The sequence below is a fragment of the Notolepis coatsorum genome, assembly GCF_963971535.1.
Source record: "Notolepis coatsorum genome assembly, chromosome: 4".
NCBI classification, from domain to species: Eukaryota; Metazoa; Chordata; class Actinopteri; order Aulopiformes; family Paralepididae; genus Notolepis; species Notolepis coatsorum.
In genome coordinates this window covers 17,308,395-17,331,709 of record NC_140168.1, presented here as the reverse complement: position 1 = coordinate 17,331,709, position 23,315 = coordinate 17,308,395, and the positions used below count along the sequence as shown (strand labels likewise).

The window sequence follows — 23,315 nt, the reverse complement described above, 5'->3', positions numbered from 1 at the left end:
TCTAAAGGGTGATATCAGTACATTTATGCATATGTATTGGGAATGCCCCCCTGTTAATATATTCTGGGAAGAAGTAACCACGCAATTATCAGAATTTTTATTTCTGACCATACCTGTACTGCCTTCTGTATTGTTGTTGAATGATGTTTCTCAGTTAGCAGCCTCTATACAGCTAAAGAGACTAATTTTGTCCGGTCTTACGGCTGCTAAAAAGCTGATAGCATCACGCTGGATTCAACCGGATAAAATGTGCCGGAAGGTATGGGTTCTTACCTATCTCGATGTGATTTATCTAGAGATATCTACCGCAAGAATTTTAGGTGTCAATGAAGCCAGCATAGCAATCTGGTTAGAGGTGGTGGAGAGAATAAAGGTTAGCATATGAATTTGTAATCCTTGGTTAGAAACTAAATAATGGATGGATTATCCAAGGGGGGTCCTGAGGGGGGGGGGGAAGAACGAGCAAGAGCATATGTATGTATTGTATTGTATTGTAAGTATTATGTATATATCTCGTAACCTACATTTATATTGATTCAAATACTGGACTGTATAGTCCTGTGATTTATTGTGGATATTTACTGTTAATGTTTGTGTGTCTAGTTTTATGTCATGTCAAAAAAATTATAAAAAAATGTGTTAAATTTTTTTCTTTTAAATCGATGCATCGAATCGAACACATTAGAATTTTTTAATGTTTTTTTTGTGTGTATTGTTTTTATTGACCTAAAGTCCATTCATGTCGAGTGAATCAGTTCGCCCAGCCACATTTGTGTATTCAAATTTTTTTGGGGAATTAACTGATAGAAAATGTATCGAAAATGTATCGAATCGTGGTCAAATGAAGAGATTTCATGATGCATTGAATCGTTGCCTGAAGAATCGTAATCAAATCGTTGTGTGGTCGAATCGTTACACCACTACAACAGACTGTCATGTATTACAGTAGACTTGTCATGTATTACTGTAGACTAGTGATGGGACTTTCTAGCAAAAGTGCTATTCGAAAAAATTTCGTGTTTCATAATATCGAATATTCGCCCCCCCCCCCCCCCAAAAGTTTATATAAAAAAATAAAATATTTATACAATTTTTGTTTTTTTTATCAGCTGACCGACATTAAATCAAAATGACACCATTCACCATCGTAGCCTATAATACCAGCATTGCATTGGCCTATCAACCGGCTTTAATGAACAAACAGAAACAGTAGCATGTGCATCTTTTTGATCAATTAGGCTATGAACAAACATTTTTTTTTATAATTTTTTTTTTTTTTTTTTTTTTTTAAATAATTTTACAAAACGAATATTCGATTGTAAAAAAATGAAATCGATCTTAATAACAGAAACGACTATTCGAATTTTAGGTCCCATCCCTACTGTAGACTGTCAGACTGTCATGTATTACAGTAGACTGTCATGTATTACAACAGACTTGTCATGTATTACTGTAGACCGTCATGTATTACAGTAGACTCATGTATTACAGTAGACTGTCATGTATTATAGTAGGTTGTCAGATATGAAGACATGAAGGGCGGCCGTATATTACAACAGACTGTCAGATATGATGGGATAATAAAAAGACCAGGAGAAAACTATCCCGTCTCTCAACTGATCATAAATTCAGTTCTCTCTCTCTTCCTTCCTCCCTCCCTCTCTCTGTCTGTTCCTCCCTCTCTCTCTCTCTCTCTGTTCCTCCCTCTCCTCTCTCTCTCTCCATCTGTTCCTCTCTCTCTGTCTGTCTGTTCCTCCCTCTCTGTCTGTTCCTCCCTCTCTCTCTCTGTCTGTTCCTCCCTGTCTGTTCCTCTCTCTCTGTCTGTTCCTCCCTCTCTGTCTGTCTGTTCCTCTCTCTCTCTGTCTGTCTGTTCCTCCCTCTCTCGGTCTGTTCCTCCCTCTCTCTCTCTCTGTCTGTTCCTCTCTCTCTGTTCCTCCCTCTCTCTGTCTGTTCCTCTCTCTCTCCGTCTGTTCCTCCCTCGATCTGTCTGTTCCTCTCTCTCTCCGTCTGTTCCTCCCTCCCTCTGTCTGTTCCTCCCTCTCTGTGTCTGTTCCTCTCTATCTCTCTCTCTCTCTCTGGGCCCAGCACTAGGCTAACAGCTAACAGTGGGGTGTAGTGGTTGTGTGGTTCTGTGCAAAATCAATGAAGCATGACAGGGAGATCTGGGCTGCTGCTTAGTCTATACCGCTGTTCCTCTCTCCTCAGCTCTCCTCCCCTCCTCGCTCTCTCCACCTCTCAGCTCTCCACCTCTCCTCCTCTCCCTTCCTCTCACCTCAGCTCTCCACCTCTCCCTTCCTCTCACCTCAGCTCTCCACCTCTCTCTTCCTCTCACCTCAGCTCTCCACCTCTCCCTTCCTCTCCCCTCAGCTCTCCACCTCTCACCTCAGCTCTCCACCTCTCTCTTCCTCTCACCTCAGCTCTCCACCTCTCCCTTCCTCTCACCTCAGCTCTCCACCTCTCACCTCAGTTCTCCTCCCCTCTCAGCTCTCCACCTCTCCCTTCCTCTCACCTCAGTTCTCCTCCCCTCTCAGCTCTCCACCTCTCCCTTCCTCTCACCTCAGCTCTCCTCCTCTCCTCCCCTCTCAGCTCTCCACCTCTCCCTTCCTCTCACCTCAGCTCTCCTCCTCTCCCTTCCTCTCACCTCAGTTCTCCTCCCCTCTCAGCTCTCCACCTCTCCCTTCCTCTCACCTCAGCTCTCCTCCCCTCTCAGCTCTCCACCTCTCCCTTCCTCTCACCTCAGTTCTCCTCCCCTCTCAGCTCTCCACCTCTCCCTTCCTCTCACCTCAGCTCTCCACATCTCCCTTCCTCTCACCTCAGTTCTCCTCCCCTCTCAGCTCTCCACCTCTCCCTTCCTCTCACCTCAGTTCTCCTCCCCTCTCAGCTCTCCACCTCTCCCTTCCTCTCACCTCAGTTCTCCTCCCCTCTCAGCTCTCCACCTCTCTCTTCCTCTCACCTCAGCTCTCCACCTCTCTCTTCCTCTCACCTCAGCTCTCCACCTCTCTCTTCCTCTCACCTCAGCTCTCCACCTCTCTTCCTCTCACCTCAGCTCTCCACCTCTCCCTTCCTCTCACCTCAGCTCTCACCTCAGCTCTCCACCTCTCCCTTCCTCTCACCTCAGTTCTCCTCCCCTCTCAGCTCTCCACCTCTCCCTTCCTCTCACCTCAGTTCTCCTCTCAGCTCTCCACCTCTCCCTTCCTCTCACCTCAGTTCTCCTCCCCTCTCAGCTCTCCACCTCTCTCTTCCTCTCACCTCAGCTCTCCACCTCTCTCTTCCTCTTACCTCAGCTCTCCACCTCTCCCTTCCTCTCACCTCAGTTCTCCTCCCCTCTCAGCTCTCCACCTCTCCCTTCCTCTCACCTCAGTTCTCCTCCCCTCTCAGCTCTCCACCTCTCCCTTCCTCTCACCTCAGATTAGGGCTGGGCGATAAAACGATAACGATAAATATCGCGATAAATTATTTCCTCGAAATAAACATGAAACGTGGTCGCAAAGTTGCGATATATCGATTTTCCAAGTTTGGCTCCGTTCAGCCTCGGCTCAGCACACTCACCAACAACCAACGTTACGTGATGACGTCCTTACGCACCACAGCTCAGGACTCAAGGCTGCTAGGATACTTAGCTTGCACGGCGCTATTTAATATATTTACGTGCCGAGTATGTGTGTGGCGTGAATTCTGATGCCACGGTTATAGTAGTGTGTGGTATACGGTGGACGCTGTTGCAATGTATTGTGGCGGAACAGAGTATTTTAGGGATATTTACTAGTACATTGTCATGGAATACATCGCTTGGAAACGAAGCTGGCTAGGATACTTAGCTTGCACGGCGCTGTTTTTATATATTTACGTGCCGAGTATGTGTGTGGCGTGAATTCTGATGCCACGGTTATAGTAGTGTGTGGTATACGGTGGATGCCGTTGCAATGTATTGTGGCGGAACAGAGTATTTTAGGGATATTTACTAGTACATTGTCATGGAATACATCGCTTGGAAACGAAGCTGGCTAGGATACTTAGCTTGCACGGCGCTGTTTTTATATATTTACGTGCCGAGTATGTGTGTGGCGTGAATTCTGATGCCACGGTTATAGTAGTGTGTGGTATACGGTGGATGCCGTTGCAATGTATTGTGGCGGAACAGAGTATTTTAGGGATATTTACTAGTACATTGTCATGGGATACACAGTACTGCTGGCTCTGGCTAACTGCTAACGTGCGCGGACTGATGACGACATCAACTCGAGACATTCACAGCAGAAAAACAAGTCTATTAATAGCCCGTCCATCGGCGCCGGGCATAAAAAGTTAATTAAACTTGACAGACATTATATCGACGATAATTATCGATATCGAGTTATATGAAAATAATTTTATAATTTTATCGCGATAACGTTTTTGGTCATATCGCCCAGCCCTACCTCAGCTCTCCTCCCAAATGGTAAATGCCAATGGCTGCTTTTTTATATAGCGCTTTTATCCAAAGTGCTTTACAATTTGTTCCTCACATTTTACCCATTCACTCACACATTCACACACCGACCGTGGAGGCGACCATGCAAGGTGCCAACCTGCTCATCGGGAATAATTAGGGGTTAAGTGTCTTGCTCAAGGACACATCGACACGCCGCCCGGGAGGAGCGGGAATCGAACCGGGAACCTCCGGATTGCCCGCTCAGCTCTCCACCTCTCCCACCTCAGCTCTCCTCCTCTCCTCTCTCTCAGCTCTCCTCCTCCCTTCGCTTTTCTCTCCTCTCCACCGCTCGTCTCTCCTCTCCTCAGCTCTCCACCTCTCCTCTCTTTTCTCTCCACCTCTCTTCTCTCCTCTCCTCAGCTCTCCACCTCTCCTATCAGCTCTCCTCTTTTCTCTCCACCTCTCTTCTCTCCTCAGCTCTCCACCTCTCCTATCAGCTCTCCTCTTTTCTCTCCACCTCTCTTCTCTCAGATAATTGAGCTCTGACAGAGAGTATGAACCACACTATGAGGAATCTATTGTGTGGCTTTTCAACACCGCTGGCAGCAACACAGGATTCAAAGGGAGACCGATAAACAAGAGAGCTTTCACCCCCCCCCCCCCCCCCCCACCCACACAGGTGTTGAAAAACCCAAATGCCTTTTTTTAATTGCAACCGTGATTGAATTGTGAAACACGTGGACACGGCTTTTAGAAAATGTGAATAATGAGATGATGAGATGCTAATGCCTGGGATCTGCTGGGTTTCAATGTAATGAAAGGTGTTCTGTTCTGTGAAACCTGATTAAGACCAGAGACTGAGGTCCCTCTACTACTCAACCTCTGTTTGGAAAGTTAAGTGCAGTATGCAGTATGCAGTATTCAGTATGCAGTAAGCAGTATTGTAATTTCATAGAAAGATACTAAGTTATTAGATATACTGTGCAGACACACACACAGCCTAAATATGACCAACAATAGACATCCATCACAAAACAAAATGAATCAAATAAATAAAACAGAGGAACAGAATTACCATGAGTGAGTTTGTTTTTAAATAGAGCCTAGCTAACAGTTATTTTTAATTACAGCCTACCTAGGGCTGGGCGATATGGAAAAAATTCATATCGCGATAACGATATGATAATATATTAAAAAAAAAAATTAAAAAAAAATCGCTATTCGATATCGATTATTAAAATATATCGCGATATTTATTGTTATCGTTATATCGCCCAGCCCTAAGCCTACCTAACATAGTTGATTTTAAATAGAGCCTAGCTAACAGTTCTTTTTAATTACAGCCTGCCTAACATAGTTGATTTTAATTATAGCCTAGCTAACAGTTGTTTTTAATTACAGCCTAGATAATATTAGTTGTTTTAATTACAGCCTGCCTAACATAGTTGATTTTAATTATAGCATAGCTAACATAGTTGTGCATTTACATTATCTAGTCATTATTATGTAGTCATTCTTGTCATTCTCTAGTGTGCGGACAATTTCTCTACAGAGAACATGTTCATGGAGCATTATCTCCATGATTATTCTCATTATTATCTAGTCATTATTATGCCTGGATACCAGTTACAGCAGAGATCAAACTAAATCTTGCCAGCTGCTTTTGTCCACAAGTACATGTACACACACACACGCACGCACACACACATATCACACACACACACACACACAGCTGTTCTGAGTGCTGATGACTGAGGATGAGAGACTTTCCCTGACTCTCTCACACAACTGATGCATTGATGCTTAATGAAAGGTCTCATTCAGAACCCTATACTATACAACACTGTCTAGACAGCTGACAGGAGGAAGAGAGAGAGAGAGAGATGACAGAAAGAAAAAGATTAGAGGAAAGGAGAATACATGAGGAGAGGAGAGGAGAGTGGAGGGAGGAGAAGAGAGGTGTGGAGCGGAGGCAAAGAGGGCAGAATAGGAGAAGAGAAGAGGGGAGGAGAAGAGGAGAGAAGAGAGTGGGGGAGATAAGAGAGGAGAGAAGAGAGGATTTGAGGGGAGGAAAGAAGAGAGGAGGAGAGGGGAGAAGAGGAGAGGAGAGAAGAGATGGGGAGGATAGGAGAGGAGAGAAGATAGGAGTTGAGGGGAGGAGAGAAGAGGAGAGAGGAGAGAAGAGAGAGGAGGGAGGAGATGAGGAGAGAGGAGGGGAGAAGAGAGGAGATGGGGGGCAGAAAAAGAAACAGCCAGTCTTCACAACATGATCTGCTGACAAGAAAAGAACATCCATTCGAACTTCGTCAGGGTTTTTCGAACAAACGTTCGAACCTTCGTTTTTAATAAAAAAATTAAAAAAATATTTGTTTTCCTTCTTTTTTTAAGAAAAAAGTATTTTAAACTTAATTTTTTTATATATATATATATACACATGCAAAATAATAAAATAAACAATATTTATCGATAATTTTGTCCCCATTTATCGATTCTTCCAAATGGCATATCGTCTCAGCCTTACAGCTGGGTCTAGTCCTGGGCCTAGTGTCTCTGCTATAGTAGCCAGCTGGGTCTCCGTTTCCATTAACCTGTGGTGTGTATCAGCTAGTAAACTGCCTCCAAGCACCGCTAGTCTCTCCTCCGTGATCTGGACACACCACACTCATGAAGACACTCTCCGTCTTTTAAAGATAGTCTTAAAGTCACTTAAAAGATGAAGTCGCAGTTCTGTTGGGAACTCGCCATACTGACACACACGACTTATGGACATCTGGAGGACAACGCTATTTTCATTTCTGGTGGTCATTCAGTAGCAGAGGTCATCTTGGGGGGGGTTATTGGACATGGCATACACGGAAGCCACGGTTCGGTACGTTCCTCGATTTTGGGGTCACGGTTCGGTACGAACTGTTCGGTACAACAGGTAACAAATATTCATAATTATATATTTATAATTATTAAATATAATACTTTTTCTGGTTATACTTACCACCTAGGGTTGCCACGATAGTCAGTGATACCGAGTTTATGTGGTCTGGTTCTCCTGCTTCTGTTCTGTCAGTTTATTTAGTCTGGTTCTCCTGCTTCTGTTCTGTCAGTTTATTTAGTCTGGTTCTCCTGCTGTTCTGTTCCGTCAGTTTATTTAGTCTGGTTCTCCTGCTTCTGTTCTGTCAGTTTATTTAGTCTGGTTCTCCTGCTTCTGTTCTGTCAGTTTATTTAGTCTGGTTCTCCTGCTGTTCTGTTCCGTCAGTTTATTTAGTCTGGTTCTCCTGCTTCTGTTCTGTCAGTTTATTTAGTCTGGTTCTCCTGCTGCTGTTCTGTTCTGTCAGTTTATTTAGTCTGGTTCTCCTGCTGTTCTGTTCTGTCAGTTTATTTAGTCTGGTTCTCCTGCTTCTGTTCTGTCAGTTTATTTAGTCTGGTTCTCCTGCTGCTGTTCTGTTCTGTCAGTTTATTTAGTCTGGTTCTCCTGCTTCTGTTCTGTCAGTTTATTTAGTCTGGTTCTCCTGCTTCTGTTCCGTCAGTTTATTTAGTCTGGTTCTCCTGCTTCTGTTCCGTCAGTTTATTTAGTCTGGTTCTCCTGCTGCCGTTCCGTCAGTTTATTTAGTCTGGTTCTCCTGCTTCTGTTCTGTCAGTTTATTTAGTCTGGTTCTCCTGCTGCTGTTCTGTCAGTTTATTTAGTCTGGTTCTCCTGCTTCTGTTCTGTCAGTTTATTTAGTCTGGTTCTCCTGCTTCTGTTCTGTCAGTTTATTTAGTCTGGTTCTCCTGCTTCTGTTCTGTCAGTTTATTTAGTCTGGTTCTCCTGCTTCTGTTCTGTCAGTTTATTTAGTCTGGTTCTCCTGCTGTTCTGTTCTGTCAGTTTATTTAGTCTGGTTCTCCTGCTTCTGTTCTGTCAGTTTATTTAGTCTGGTTCTCCTGCTTCTGTTCTGTCAGTTTATTTAGTCTGGTTCTCCTGCTTCTGTTCTGTCAGTTTATTTAGTCTGGTTCTCCTGCTTCTGTTCCGTCAGTTTATTTAGTCTGGTTCTCCTGCTGCTGTTCTGTCAGTTTATTTAGTCTGGTTCTCCTGCTGCTGTTCCGTCAGTTTATTTAGTCTGGTTCTCCTGCTTCTGTTCTGTCAGTTTATTTAGTCTGGTTCTCCTGCTTCTGTTCTGTCAGTTTATTTAGTCTGGTTCTCCTGCTTCTGTTCTGTCAGTTTATTTAGTCTGGTTCTCCTGCTGCTGTTCTGTCAGTTTATTTAGTCTGGTTCTCCTCCTGCTTCTGTTCCGTCAGTTTATTTAGTCTGGTTCTCCTGCTTCTGTTCTGTCAGTTTATTTAGTCTGGTTCTCCTGCTTCTGTTCTGTTCTGTCAGTTTATTTAGTCTGGTTCTCCTGCTGCTGTTCCGTCAGTTTATTTAGTCTGGTTCTCCTGCTTCTGTCAGTTTATTTAGTCTGGTTCTCCTGCTTCTGTTCTGTCAGTTTATTTAGTCTGGTTCTCCTGCTGCTGTTCTGTCAGTTTATTTAGTCTGGTTCTGCTGCTTCTGTATTTAGTCTGGTTCTCCTGCTTCTGTTCTGTCAGTTTATTTAGTCTGGTTCTCCTGCTTCTGTTCTGTCAGTTTATTTAGTCTGGTTCTCCTGCTTCTGTTCTGTCAGTTTATTTAGTCTGGTTCTCCTGCTTCTGTTCTGTTCTGTCAGTTTATTTAGTCTGGTTCTCCTGCTGCTGTTCCGTCAGTTTATTTAGTCTGGTTCTCCTGCTGCTGTTCCGTCAGTTTATTTAGTCTGGTTCTCCTGCTTCTGTTCTGTCAGTTTATTTAGTCTGGTTCTCCTGCTTCTGTTCTGTCAGTTTATTTAGTCTGGTTCTCCTGCTGCTGCTGTTCTGTCAGTTTATTTAGTCTGGTTCTCCTGCTGCTGTTCTGTCAGTTTATTTAGTCTGGTTCTCCTGCTTCTGTTTTGTCAGTCTGACACTGTTGACTGGAGAACCAGACTAAATAAACTGACAGAACGCTTCCCGTCGACACGATGCAAACGCAAGTCGTGTCTCTACACTAATGACCGGAATCCCAGACAGACACTCTAATCATCACGGCTCAAACCGTCACCTCCTAGTAGCCTAACCCTAATATTTCTCGCCGCGATCGAAGGCTTGCTGCGCCGTCTGACAGGTGAGTCGATACCATCTGGGACCGACGGGACGGGAAGACGTCTGCCTTCCGCCGAGAAAACAGCCAGTCAAACAGCCAGTATGGGAGACTGTTACTAGGTGTTAGTATGGGGGACTGGTACTGGGTGTTAGTATGGGGGACTGGTACTGGGTGTTAGTATGGAGGACTGGTACTGGGTGTTAGTATGGAGGACTGGTACTGGTGTTAGTATGGAGGACTGGTACTGTGTGTTAGTATGGGGGACTGGTACTGGGTGTTGGTATGGGGGACTGGTACTGGGTGTTGGTATGGAGGACTGGTACTGGGTGTTAGTATGGAGGACTGGCATTAGTATGGAGGACTGGTACTGGGTGTTAGTATGGACTGGAGGACTGGTACCGGGTGTTAGTATGGAGGACTGGTACTGGGTGTTAGTATGGAGGACTGGTACTGGGTGTTAGTATGGAGGACTGGTACTGGGTGTTAGTATGGGGGACTGGTACTGGGTGTTAGTATGGAGGACTGGTACTGGGTGTTAGTATGGAGGACTGGTACTGGGTGTTAGTATGGAGGACTGGTACTGGGTGTTAGTATGGAGGACTGGTACTGGGTGTTGGTATGGAGGACTGGTACCGGGTGTTAGTATGGAGGACTGGTACTGGGTGTTAGTATGGAGGACTGGTACTGGGTGTTAGTATGTAGGACTGGTACTGGGTGTTAGTATGGAGGACTGGTACTGGGTGTTAGTATGGGGGACTGGTACTGGGTGTTAGTATGGAGGACTGGTACTGGGTGTTAGTATGGAGGACTGGTACTGGGTGTTAGTATGGGGGCCTGGTACTGGGTGTTAGTATGGAGGACTGGTACCGGGTGTTAGTATGGAGGACTGGTACTGGGTGTTAGTATGGAGGACTGGTACTGGGTGTTAGTAGGGGGGACTGGTACCGGGTGTTAGTATGGAGGACTGGTACTGGGTGTTAGTATGGAGGACTGGTACTGGGTGTTAGTAGGGGGGACTGGTACTGGGTGTTAGTATGGGGGACTGGTACTGGGTGTTAGTATGGAGGACTGGTACTGGGTGTTAGTATGGAGGACTGGTACTGGGTGTTAGTAGGGGGGACTGGTACTGGGTGTTAGTATGGGGGACTGGTACTGGGTGTTAGTATGGACTGGAGGACTGGTACTGGGTGTTAGTATGGACTGGAGGACTGGTACTGGGTGTTAGTATGGAGGACTGGTACTGGGTGTTAGTATGGAGGACTGGTACCGGGTGTTAGTATGGAGGACTGGTACTGGGTGTTAGTATGGAGGACTGGTACTGGGTGTTAGTATGGAGGACTGGTACTGGGTGTTAGTATGGAGGACTGAGGACACCAGGACGCGTGAATATTTTAGGCAACCAACTTGTGTTTAGCGTTTCTCTGATTGGCCAATATGCCCATGTGACCACGGCAGCGCGAGAGAGCGGCAGCGCGGAAATAGGCTGTCTATTGCCATTCTCTAAGTCAAACTCTAACCTTAACCAGCTCCTTAACAGCGCCTAAACTTAACCCTTCTAACCTTAAGCAACTCCGAAACAATGCCTAACCTTAACCAACTCCGAAACAATGCTTAAAGTTATGCCTAAACTTAACGGCGAAAGAATGCGAATGCACGTTAAAAAAAAAAAAAAAAAAAAAATGAAGGGAATCGAACTAGCGAGCAACGAGCCGTAGGATCCACAGCCATGCAGCTTTGCCAATTGAGCTATTTCTGGATACTGAATAAGGGGCGGTTACTGGCATATAATGAGCTCCGCTCTGCTGCGTCGGCGCGGGGGCGTGGCTAGACGCAAGTTGGGCGTGGTTAGACACAAGTTGGTTGCCTTTAATATTTAGGCCACCAGGACGGCGGTTGGATTTACACCGTTTCTGGACATGGTGGGAAGACTAACTACGGACGTACAAAGTGAAAATGTCAGCCGGGGTGTCTCTGTCTAGACTACAGTTCCAGTAGTCTTTTCCACTGCATGGTACCGACTCGACTCGCTTTTGGTACTTCGTTTGTTTTCCCCAGTCAGTGTAGCTGGTCGTCATAGCGAGGGCACCGTGACGTCATCATCAACGCAACACACACACACACACATATCGAAGCTAGCTATGAAGCTATGAAACCAGTTCCTTATTAGCTAATGTACGCTAGCCACTATGCTAACGGTTATAATGGGAAATCCCAGTCACACAAGCTAACAAAATTAGCGATATCTTTGTGAGACTAAGCTCTTTGTTCTTGGTGGTAAAATGTGTTGCCGTTGGTTTTGTTTAATCAATAAATGAGGCACTGTGAATGTATCTTTTTTTTTGTTTATTGCACTTTGTTCTCGCTGCAAACAAATAATGAATGCTAATGTTTAGTAGTCGCGAGGCTATTTAAAGATGGCGGGTTTGTGTTTTGTGCAGGACATCCCCCGTGTAGCGCAATGATGACGTAGTGATGATTCTCTCTCCTGACCAATCAGTGGTCTGCAGTGTTTCACCTCACTTGTTGGTATTGCTTCTCTACCCGCTTGGAACATCGACAGAGTAGGTACTATAAAAAAAAAGTACCCGGTAATATCAGGGAGGTAGAGCAGTCGTCTGGCAATCCGGAGGTTCCCGGTTCGATTCCCGCTCCTCCCGGGCAGCGTGTCGGTGTGTCCTTGAGCAAGACACTTAACCCCTAATTGCTCCCGATGAGCAGGTTGGCACCTTGCATGGTTGCCGCCGCCAGCGGTGAGTGAATGTGTGAGTGAATGTGTAAAATGTGAGTAACAAATTGTAAAGCGCTTTGGATAAAAGCTCTATATAAAAAAGCAGCCATTTACCACTTACCATTATAATCCGCACATTTTGGCAATGGAAAACCGGAAAGGCAGAGTAGAGTAGAATCGAGTAGGTACTATGCAGTGGGAAAGCGCCATAACTGGGCTCAGAATAGTTTTTATACCATAAAGTCAATACTCTCAGAGCAACAGAGGGGTGGAGCGGGCAGGTCCTGGGGGTGAACTGCACAGCTGCTGAAGGGGAAAGGTTGAGTGTTACAGAGTGGCCTGGGGTGACAACCTGCCCTGTGGGGGAAGCTGCTCCAGTTACATGGTCCGTGAGGTGGCAGCTTTAGGCTGCGGTTACACTAGGGCCATTTCGTTTAGTTTCATTTCGCTTTTCAGAACGCTGCGTATTGGCAGGCAAGTAAGAGTTAAGTTAGACGTTGTTTTGTCTCGTCTACTATATACATGTAGTACAATGCCAAAGCAGTAGGTGGCGATGTAGTTCATACATGAAGGCCATTTTCAACCAATCAGAAAGGTTGAACGAGACACTCCACATCCTGCTCAAAATCACAAAAGCCACCATCTTTATACCTCGCATGAGCCATTTAGCCACATAGCATTTATTTTTCAGCAAGAAATAAAGTGCAATAAACAAAAACGGATACATTCACTGTGTGTTCTGCCTCATTTGTTGATGTTTTGTTGATGAAACAAAACTAACATCAACACAATTGACCACCAAGAGCGGAGTTTAGTCTCACAAAAATATCGCCGATTTTGTTAGCTTACGTGCTAACGTGATTGGGATATGCCAGTATAACAGTATAGCATTGTGGCTAGCAGAGAAGTAACGTTAATGCTAGCAGAATAAATGGATGTAAACGTTTTTAACAGATTTAACAGATTGCAGAATGGGTACAATACAATACGGCTCAATACAAACTATTGTTAAGGGAATGCAGACTGTTGTAGCTTGTTATATTAATCAGCGTCCCCAGAGCGATAGTTCAACTTGACTAACAGGGTCTGAAAGTAACGTTAGCTATGTAGCTAACGTTAGCTCACGAGCGACGCTAGCCAGCCAGCACCTGCGAAAACGAATGCCAAACTGATGATATCAGACGTTGATATCAGGAGCTATCAGTAGCTAGATAACATTAGACAACGCCTCATGTATTAAACAAAAGTGAATAGATGACTGGGCCATTTTGTTTAATGCTTGTTATGTTGAAAGAGGAGCTCTGCGCTGCTCATGCAGTGGACTCTTGCGTGGTAAGGGTTTGTTGACATGACATGGGTCTGGGAGGGGGAGAATTTGGCGACGGTCTCTACCGCGCATGGGCATTGGGCAGAACGGCTCCGTATCCGGCTCGCGCAAACTACATTGTCGGCGAGTTTCCAAAACTAAAACACCTTTTCAGCGTTCCCGCTAGGGAAACGCGTTTTCCTGCCAAAACGGCGTTTCTTTTGAACTTGGACATGCAAACGTTATCATTCAGCAACAAAAACTAAAAGAAAAACCCCAGTGTAACCATGGCCTTAAGAAACAACTCTCTATTTACACAGAGTCACCAGCGTGAGGCAGGAAACGCATGCTATCTGCAGCAGGGACTCAGCTGGGATTTGGCAGGGTACCTGTGAATCGATACTGGTACCCAACGGTACCTTTTTTCTGTACTTCTGTGTCTAAAAATGTAATCTACCTACCTCAGTTGTAAAAATAATTTTCAAACTTCAAATTTTTTATTATCGTTATTATTTATTTAGAACAACTTGTTAATATATATATAATATTGCAGCGAGCGTGTCTGCATTCTAGCTTTGTAAAGTGTAACCACACTTGCCACCGTTTTCGGCTTGCCATTGCCCCGACTGCTTTGTTGTTGTTGAATCAAGTCAAATCCTAGTTAAGCGTGTATTGTGCGCATGGACGTTGACGTGAATGTGCGGCACACGTCATAGGTTTAGTTTTGCGGTAAACGAAACGTTGACGTCATCGGACTTAAAATATATATTTTTTTGCATTAGCTAAATGTGGCACCGGTGGATCTCACGTGAATCGGTACTCGGTAGTACCGACGTGACTCGGTCGATACCCTTTAAAAGTACCGGATTCGGTACCCATCCCTAGACATTACAATGATACAATGAACTGGTGATAACATCAACACTAGGTAACGTTACCATGATACAATAAGCTAACGATAACGTCAACATTGAGGAGTCAAACCCACTCTTGAAAATGAAGTATCCCTTCCAGCTCCACAGATACAGTTAATGTTAGTTGTGCAGCAGTTTCAAGCTGTGGCATTAGTGAGACGGCTACGTTAATAGTGATCTGTCAGTTTCTCCAGTCCACTAATTCTGTCCTTGTTTAGTCATTTAGCTGAACGCTTTACCAGGAGGGGTACACCTCTGGCTTATATAGTCAGATAATGCATCAGCTAGTATTTTTGTAAACTGAAAGTTAAATTCTACTCAAAGCCGTGTAAGATTAGGGCTGATTGCCCAGTCCGAGTCTAATCTTGTAGCGTCAGAGCTCGGTCTGTGGCGCAGACTGATGATGTGAGCTCTGTCTGTGGCGCAGACTGATGATGCGAGCTCCGTCTGTGGCGCAGACTGATGATGTGAGCTCCGTCTGTGGCGCAGACTGATGATGTGAGCTCTGTCTGTGGCGCAGACTGATGATGTGAGCCCTGTCTGTGGCGCAGACTGATGATGTGAGCCGTCTGTGGCGCAGACTGATGATGTGAGCCCTGTCTGTGGCGCAGACTGATGATGTGAGCTCTGTCTGTGGTGCAGACTGATGATGCGAGCTCTGTCTGTGGCGCAGACTGATGATGCGAGCTCTGTCTGTGGCGCAGACTGATGATGTGAGCCGTCTGTGGCGTAGACTGATGATGTGAGCCCTGTCTGTGGCGCAGACTGATGATGTGAGCTCTGTCTGTGGCGCAGACTGATGATGCGAGCTCTGTCTGTGGCGCAGACTGATGATGCGAGCTCTGTCTGTGGCGCAGACTGATGATGCGAGCTCGGTCTGTGGCGCAGACTGATGATGCGAGCTCTGTCTGTGGCGCAGACTGATGATGTGAGCTCTGTCTGTGGCGCAGACTGATGATGTGAGCTCGGTCTGTGGCCAATATGTGTCAAACTGAGGACCACTGACCCTAACCTGATATGTCAAACTGAGCAGGACCACTAGCAGGCAGGAGGTCAACAGGAGGTCAACAGCACCATGTAACTGGAGTCACTGGTTGGTCGTCACCATCAGTCCGCTGACAGACAACTCACTCTCTACACAACTATTTGACTATGCTGCACATTACAGACTGAGCTGCTGCTAGGAGAGAGAGATAGAGAGAGACACAGGCAGAGACAGAGAGGAGAGAGGAGAGAGAGGAGAGACAGAGAGGAGAGAGAGGAGAGAGAAGAGACAGAGGGACAGAGAGAGAGAGAGAGAGAGAGAGAGAGAGACAGAGAGTAGAGAGAGAAAGACAGCAAGAGAGAGAGGGGGAGAGTGTTGTGGCTTGGTTGGATTTGACACAGCAGGAGACGTTGTTTCCAATTTTAACAGGTGTGTAATTTATTCAAGAAAAGAAGTTTAACAGAAGAGGTTGAAGGAAGGTAGTCTATGGATTACCAGACGGCACCACAACGAAAAATAACACTCCGACTCCCCAACTCTACGTGCCCAGAGATAATACCTTCCCCAGCCCCGCCCCGACATGACAGATATGATGTTTCCACTTTCCACTCATCTCCCTTTCCCGGAATCATCGAGGTCCTGCCGACCCCTTATCTGACCACCTGTCCTCCCCTGGTTGTTTACCCTTTCCGGGCAAACCAACAGGCCTTGGAAGTTTGAACTTATCCCCAAAACACACATTCCTTACCCCTCATCCGATATTAACCCTTTCCTACCCCCCCCCCCCCCCCCCCCCCGTTATACACATTTTCCACTACAAGAGAAAGAGAGAAATAGAGCAAGAGAGGGGGAGAGAAAGAGAGACAGAGCAAGAAAGAGATACAGACAGTCAGTGAGTGCGCACGTGTGTGTGTGTGTTTATGCGTGTATGTGCATGTACTGTATGCATCAAAGTGTGTCAGTGTGTGTAGGTATGCGTTTGTGAGAGAATAATATGTGCATGTGTGAGAGAGATTGTGCAATAACTTTACATTAACTTGAATGAATGAATGAATGAATGAATGAATGAATGAATGAATGAATGAATGACTTTATTTGACAATATAAAAAATAAACATGTGACAGAAAAGCACAGTCAGGATATACTGCCAAGGATGAAACACAAAAAAGTTCAGAGCTTATTTCCATTGTGGTCCTTGTGGGGGGGTAGGGGAGTGTGATGCTTAATACATGCATCATACAAAACATGACATCACACAACACATCACATATACCATTTAACATGTATATACATAACAGACTCATACAACATGCAAGGTGCCTTAAGCTAAGTGTCTAGGTTAAGTATAGTCCCTTTTGAGCCATGTCTTCAGGCTGGACTTCAATCTAACGGCATTGTCTACGATTTTCAGGTCACTGGGCAGACTGTTCCAATAGACAGCTGCTGAATACAGAAATGACTCCTTCCCCATACAGCTCCTGAATCTGACTGGCACAAAGTCAGTTGAGCTGCGCCTAGTTGGGTATGCATGGGTGTCCCTGATTTGGTTGAAGTAGTTGTTGAAGTACACTGGCACTACCCTGTGCACTATTCTGTGAACTAGGCACATCCCTATCTGGTTTACATACTTCACAGATATGTGTAACGTACTGTAGGACTAAACAGCCTACTTCACAGATATGTGTAACGTACTGTAGGACTAAACAGCCTACTTCACAGATATGTGTAACGTACTGTAGGACTAAACAGTCTACTTCACAGATATGTGTAACGTACTGTAGGACTAAACAGCCTACTTCACAGACGTGTAATGAACGTACTGTAGGACTAAACAGCCTACTTCACAGACGTGTAATGAACGTACTGTAGGACTAAACAGTCTACTTCACAGACGTGTAATGAACGTACTGTAGGACTAAACAGCCTACTTCAGACAGACATGTGTCTAGGGCTGTCTTAAATACTTAAGCTTCGTTCGATGGGCATGGGATTCAAATATGAAAATAAAATTCGATTATTAAAAAAATTTAAATATATGAAATCTTTCTTTTTGCAAAATCAACTCTGCCTCTCTTTGTTAATTACAACAAGCAATGCTTATTTAAGATGAGGTCGGACTCGGCACTGACAGATTTGTGTTCATTGTGCTGCTTTTATAAAGCCTCAAATGACGGCTTACAATATTTCATGAAAGCAAACTAAAGTGTTTCGTTTGTCTAAGATTTTAAAAGGTTTAAACTTTACAGCACTGACAAAGTTGAACAAAGTGCTGTACAAGTCCCACAACATAAAAAAAATTATAATAATAAAAAAAAATAATAATAATTTATTTCGAAGCTTCGAATTAAAATCGAATCTCGGCCCCCGAAGCTTCGAATTCCAAATTTTTTTCCGAAGGTCAGCCCTACATGTGTCTATTTCATTCTATTAGTAGCAGATACATCAGTCAGTCAACAACACTCAACATATGAGTCATGGTCTGTTTCCGGGCTGTGGGCCTGGGGTGTTCTGTGTCAGAGGGTCAGGGCTCAGGGCTGACATACAGGCTGGTGGCTAGATGGGATACAGGAGATGTCAAGACGTGACCTGTGCTTTAGGGTCAGGGCTGATATACAGGCTGGTGGCTAGATGGGATACAGGAGATGTCAGGACGTGACCTGTGCTTTACACCCCTTCCTGACAGGGAGCGACGCGAGCGAGCGTGATTGCGAAAATGATTAAAGGGGAACTATTTTACTATTTCTTTCACTATTTGGGCACTTTTACACAATTCCTGTGAGTCTATGGAACACCTCTGTAATATATATATTTTTTTTATTCATTGTTTTGTATTTCTAATCAAGTCCTCAAAAACAGCATTTTTCTACCTCAAGATCTCGAGCCGTTTTGAGCCTGGGCTGCAGGTGCAGGTGCCACTGTGTGCAGCTCATCTTGTATCTCAACATTAACATGCAGCTGAGTCTCTCTGACATCACATATCGCGCACATTTTCAGATGACTCAGTTCAGTGAGGGTGAATATTGTGAGAGGAGAATTGGAAGAATGCACCAATATGAGAATTTTGAGACATAGATCATATTAATATAAGTTCACATAGCTAGGAAACAATGCTAAACACTCAAAAAGGCCATTTATAAGATAGTTCCCCTTTAAAATGTATTCGTTTCAATCAGACTATCCTGACCTGCCGCGAGCGACAGCGAACTGAGCAGCGATGTCGTTCACCCCTCAGATATTCGCTCGCTGTGTCTCTAGTTGAGCGATTACGCGGCCGAGTCCCGCACCTAAACACTTTTTATTGGTCAAGAATCGCAGGCCCCCCCCACGTGTGCTTCCAGGTAACACACACACACACACACTCTGACACGCGCCACCTCATATCAGGACAGTGTCGCGCACGATTTCGTCTCTAGTTCGCTCGCTCGCTCCCTGTCAGGAACCGGTGTTAGGGTGAGGGCTGATATACAGGCTGGTGGCTAGATGGGATACAGGAGATGTCAGGACGTGACCTGTGCTTTAGGGTGAGGGCTGATATACAGGCTGGTGGCTAGATGGGATACAGGAGATGTCAGGATGTGACCTGTACTTTAGGGTCAGGGCTGACATACAGGCTGGTGGCTAGATGGGATACAGGAGATGTCAGGATGTGACCTGTGCTTTAGGGTGAGGGCTGATATACAGGCTGGTGGCTAGATGGGATACAGGAGATGTCAGGATGTGACCTGTACTTTAGGGTGAGGGCTGATATACAGGCTGGTGGCTAGATGGGATACAGGAGATGTCAGGACGTGACCTGTACTTTAGGGTGAGGGCTGATATACAGGCTGGTGGCTAGATGGGATACAGGAGATTTCTGGACTTCACCTGTACTTTAGGAGGTGCAAGGAAACTATAAAAGTAAGGGTCATATTCTCCCTGTCTTGTGATCCCAATGTCTCTGTTTTTTAACACATTCCCCGCCATTGGTTATACCCATCAATATACTGCAGTCTGCCACCACTGTAAGCCTATGGAGATGTTCCCCTTCTTTGCAGGGCTATAACTTTTTAACTTTTCAACTGTATATGATCGGTATACGTTATGCTTCATCATGCGTGGAGGAAAGGGGGGGGGGGGGTCGTTTATAATTCCCCGATCATCAGTAAATGCTTTATGTAGGTTGGGTGATATATTGATCAGATGGTTTGCTCACAAGAAAACTCACAATTGGGTTGAAAATAACGTTATATTCCTCTTACCGTGGGTCAAAGAGACTTGCAGTGAAAGATCCCGGGTATACGACGCCGATCGCCTAGGTCCATTTCCGGTTTGTATGTCGCAATAAACGCCGAAATCATATCGATTATTAAGTTTAGAAAGCGATCCATTATGTACATTGTGTCTGTCGGGAGTCATGCAACGATATCTGATGGCCGGATGAGTTTAATCGACGCACATCAGCCATATCCTGTAGGTGAGTGTAACTCGCCCGACCATCCACCAGGCGGCGGTATTGAGCCGTCATTGCCGTCACCTATAGGGTCCAGCTGCAGCGTATATGAATTATGAATGCCATGGCGAAAAAATGAAATATTGATCTCAATAACGCTGTACAGCGAGGTCTGGCGGTCAACGCATGGCGGCCAATAACGCTGTACAGCGTTTTTGCCGGAGAAAGTGTTAATGCATCTGATTCTAATTTCTTTGATTTAATTGAATTCGTTATGTCTTATTTTATTTGTTATTATCATTATTGTATTGTGTTGCGTCTGTTACATGTTAATAAATTTTTTTTTTATTATTATCAAAAGAAGGAAGGGGGGCGCCCCAGTGGCGAACCACATAGCGCGCTCAGCCGCGACACGGGCGACCCGGGTTCGATTCCCGAATCCGTCGTTATTTCCCGAATGTCTTCCCCCCACTCTGTCTCCCATTTCTCCTCTGTCTCTCCCTACTGGACTGCCCAGTAGAAATAAAGCGATAAAACGCCAAAGAATAAATCTTAAAAAAAAAAAAAAAAAGGAAGGGACATCACGTCAGAATACCAGTGTTCTATGCTCTGCTTGACTTTAGTGCCAGTTCTATTGAAGCCTAAACATCAACCAATATGCAACAAATTGATGATGATTCTGACATCTGAGGTAATAATCTGTTTAAAGGACAGGTCACATTATTACGTGCTGTATTTCTTTACATTACTGTAAATGAGAGCTTGCTCTCAATGATCCTTCCAGATTAAATACAGATTGAATGAATGAATGAACACACGCATCTCAGTGATACTGATGCAGCACATAGCATGTCTCATGACCGTTCCTTCTGCCTCTCAAAAAATGTGTCTAGTTGCGAGTGACTGTTGCTATGGAAATAAGATGAATAAGAACCATCGATCTGTCACAATTGATTACTCAACTATTTGATCAGTAGCATCATAACAGAATCTGGACTATCACCGGGATATGCTTTACTGGAAAGAAATAAAAGTGATTCCTGTCGTCCACAATTGTATATACAAACTGATTAGCCTAGAAACTAATCAAAACCAAAACCAAAGTGTACTGAATTAATTCACAACATGGCCATATGTGTAATAATGCCTGGTACATAAATACAAATCAAACAAAAGATGAACCCTGTCATGTCTTATTTGTTCATAGCAAGTTCATAATATCCATATCTGTCTGAATATACCCGAATAAATAAAGTCCTTCTATATACCTATACTTACACACCTGCATATAATAACCCATAATGTATGGTATGATGGGTTTACGTATATGATATGCCATGTATGATAGCATGTACAATAATGCTGTGTATACCCAGTTTAATATATATTACTACTGCACTTTACTGTTACATTTGCATTCTGGTTGGATGCCAAACTTATTTTCTTTGTACTGTACTTGTGCTGTATGATGACAAAACATTTGAATATAATCTAGAGTTCGTGCACATCATCATCCCGTATGATAATATGCTAATACACAAAAAAAACTACAACAGGTACTAAGGTCGACCTAAGCCCAATGACCGATAATTCGTTTATAGCAGCAGCGACTATAGAACCAGCATCGACGATGAGGCACCAGGACTTCATCATCATCACTAGATAGACAGTACTGCTACATCTAGACATTTATGACATACCAGATCTACAAATACAGTACCGTTTGATACAAAAAGAGTCTAAAAAAAGAGAGTATATATACATTTGAGGGGGGAAGAAACTGTACATTGGAGGTTGGGTAGGTGGGGTGGGGGGGGGGGGGACATGTAGTGTCTAGTTGTGAGTGACTGTTGCTATGGAAATAAGATGAATAAGAACTATCGATCTGTCACAATTGATTACTCAACTATTTGATCTATTTGACTATCTATTTGATTTCAGGGACCATGATGGAAATAAGTGCTTGCATTTTATCATGTTTTTATCCCTTGGATGATGTCTCTAAAATGCACAATAAAATCAATCAATCAATGATCAGTAGCAGCATCATAACAGTGTGAGGGTTAATAATAACGGTATCTTCTTCTCACCCAGCTTTCCTCGGGACTCCTCCAGCTTCTGCACCTGGTTCTCCAGCAGGAACATGGCCACGACGAACAGCAGCAGCGCCAGCAGCTGAAACTTGGGCGGCATTATGACTCTGAGCAGCCCCATCAAACCCCTCCAGCACCACCAGCAGAGAGAGAGACAGCCCGGTCACTCCTCCTCCATGTTGTCGACAGAAGAAGACACACCGAAGAAGACACGCTGGAGAAGAAGAAGAAGACACACTGAATACACAAAGCGAGCTGGTGTCTGTAACATGGCCCTGGCTGTCTAGTGTGGTGTTGTTGTTGGTGGTACCTTCTTCCTCCTCGGTTCCAAAACCTCTGGTCCACGTTATTAATATTTTATATTGATTAATTTAGTTCCAGAGCAGTGAAGCGGTACTACGAGTCCCCAAAGACATGTCCCCCTTTTGTCCCCAGAGGGTGTGAAAACAAGACAACGGTTGGTTGTGTCTCTCGCTGTGTGTCTCTCTCTGTCAGTACTAGTAGCCTCCTGCTCGCTTCCCCCCTGGCGGCTCAACGCCACACGGCGGCGGTAGGGGCGTTATTATTATTATGACGCGTTCGCTTTAGTATCAAACCACGCACGATTGGACGAACCAGCCGTCAGTTAGACATGCGAGCGTTTTCATTCGTCGACAGCTGCTGCCTGTGTAGACACGCGGGATTTGGGCGACGTTAACCCTTTCACTGCCATAATAATAATAATAATAATAATAATAATAATAATAATAATAATAATAATAATAATAATAATAATAATAATAATAATAATAATAATAATAATAATAATAATAATAATAATAATAATAATAATAATAATAATAATAATAATAATAATAATAATAATAATAATAATAATAATAATAAATTTTATTTGTAATGCTCTTTACAATTGTGGAGCAAATCTCAAAGCGCTACAATTAAAAGAACATAAAAACGAGCAAGAATAAAGGAAGAAAGGCAAGACTAAAGCTGATTGATTGATTGATTGAACATTTTATTAACAGATTGCAGAATGGGTACACTACAGTACAGCTCAAGACACACAATTGGGATGCAGACCAGAGAAAGACTTTCGTCTTGTTTACAGATTCAGGGGTCCCCCATTTTCAATTCATACATGACATACAGATAGACAGTATACTACTACATCTATACATTTATGACATACCAGATTTACAAATACAGCACTGTTTTTGATACAAGAAGAGTCTCGTGTATTATTGGGTTTAATAGGACATTTATTGTACATTGGAGGGGGTTGCGTTAGGATATTTACAGGGGCCAGTTTCGAATTGCAGTCTCTCGTAGGTGCTC

The 23,315-nt window shown here is 44.2% G+C and overlaps 1 protein-coding gene across 1 annotated transcript in view; it reads right to left on the bottom strand.

Moving 5' to 3' along the window:
* hs2st1a (heparan sulfate 2-O-sulfotransferase 1a) overlaps nt 1–22,470 on the bottom strand; it is a 53,076-nt gene extending 30,606 nt beyond the window's left edge. Inside the window, exons 1-2 of the mRNA XM_084313655.1 lie at nt 22,291–22,470; nt 21,978–22,194 (exon numbers count right to left, since the gene is read on the bottom strand). Of these exons, the coding sequence (XP_084169781.1) occupies nt 21,978–22,101 (124 nt within the window). The 5' untranslated portion in view covers nt 22,102–22,194; nt 22,291–22,470. The remainder of the gene's footprint in view (nt 1–21,977; nt 22,195–22,290) is intronic.
* Between the last annotated feature and the right edge of the window lie 845 nt (nt 22,471–23,315).